Raw genomic sequence first — 600 nt, 5'->3', positions numbered from 1 at the left:
CGCCCCGCCCCGCCCCGCCCCGCCCCATAGGAGCTGGACCCCTGCCCAGAGGTGCACCCACCTTGAACCAGGGGTGCTCCAGCGTCTGCTCCGCGTCGGGTCTCCTGCAGAGGGGACAAGGCTGCGGTCAGGGCCCGGGGTTGCCTGAGCTGCCCGCGCACCAGGGGCTGGGGGTGGTACTCACAGGCGGTCGCTGACGAGCACCTTGATGACGAAGCCCTTGGCCTCGCGCGTCAGCCCACGAAAGCCACGCTCCTCGAAGGCCACGTTGTAGTTGCGGATGTTCATCAGCGTCGTGCGGTCGTTCTCGCCCACGAAGGGCGAGATCCCGGTCAGGCTGCGTGACACGGGGTGCCGTGAGGGCCACGCCGGGGGGCCTGCAACCTGGGCCAGCCAGGGAGGGCCTGGCACTCAGGGGGTTAAAGGGTGGTGTGGGGGTCCCTGGCACCCCTCCGGCTGCCCCAGGGTGGGGGGGGGCAGTTTCTGTGGGAACGGGGGCACTGGGGCTAACCAGGATTTTGGAGGGGTCTGAGGTTAATACAGGGAGCCTAGCCCATGACCCCCAACCCCAACCCCCACAATCCCCCTGCACCATGACCC

At 69.0% G+C, this 600-nt stretch overlaps 1 protein-coding gene across 1 annotated transcript in view; it reads right to left on the bottom strand.

The window, feature by feature from the left end:
* Positions 1-600, bottom strand: part of LOC102371770 (striated muscle-specific serine/threonine-protein kinase) — a 21,450-nt gene that overhangs the window by 11,819 nt on the left and 9,031 nt on the right. Inside the window, 2 exon segments of the mRNA XM_025191523.1 lie at positions 62-104; positions 185-384. Of these exon segments, the coding sequence (XP_025047308.1) occupies positions 62-104; positions 185-384 (243 nt within the window).

Source organism: Alligator sinensis, unplaced genomic scaffold, assembly GCF_000455745.1.
Source record: "Alligator sinensis unplaced genomic scaffold, ASM45574v1 scaffold673_1, whole genome shotgun sequence".
NCBI classification, from domain to species: domain Eukaryota; kingdom Metazoa; phylum Chordata; order Crocodylia; family Alligatoridae; genus Alligator; species Alligator sinensis.
The sequence above is the reverse complement of the archived record's forward strand: the minus strand, read 5'-3'. Positions and strand labels throughout refer to the sequence as shown.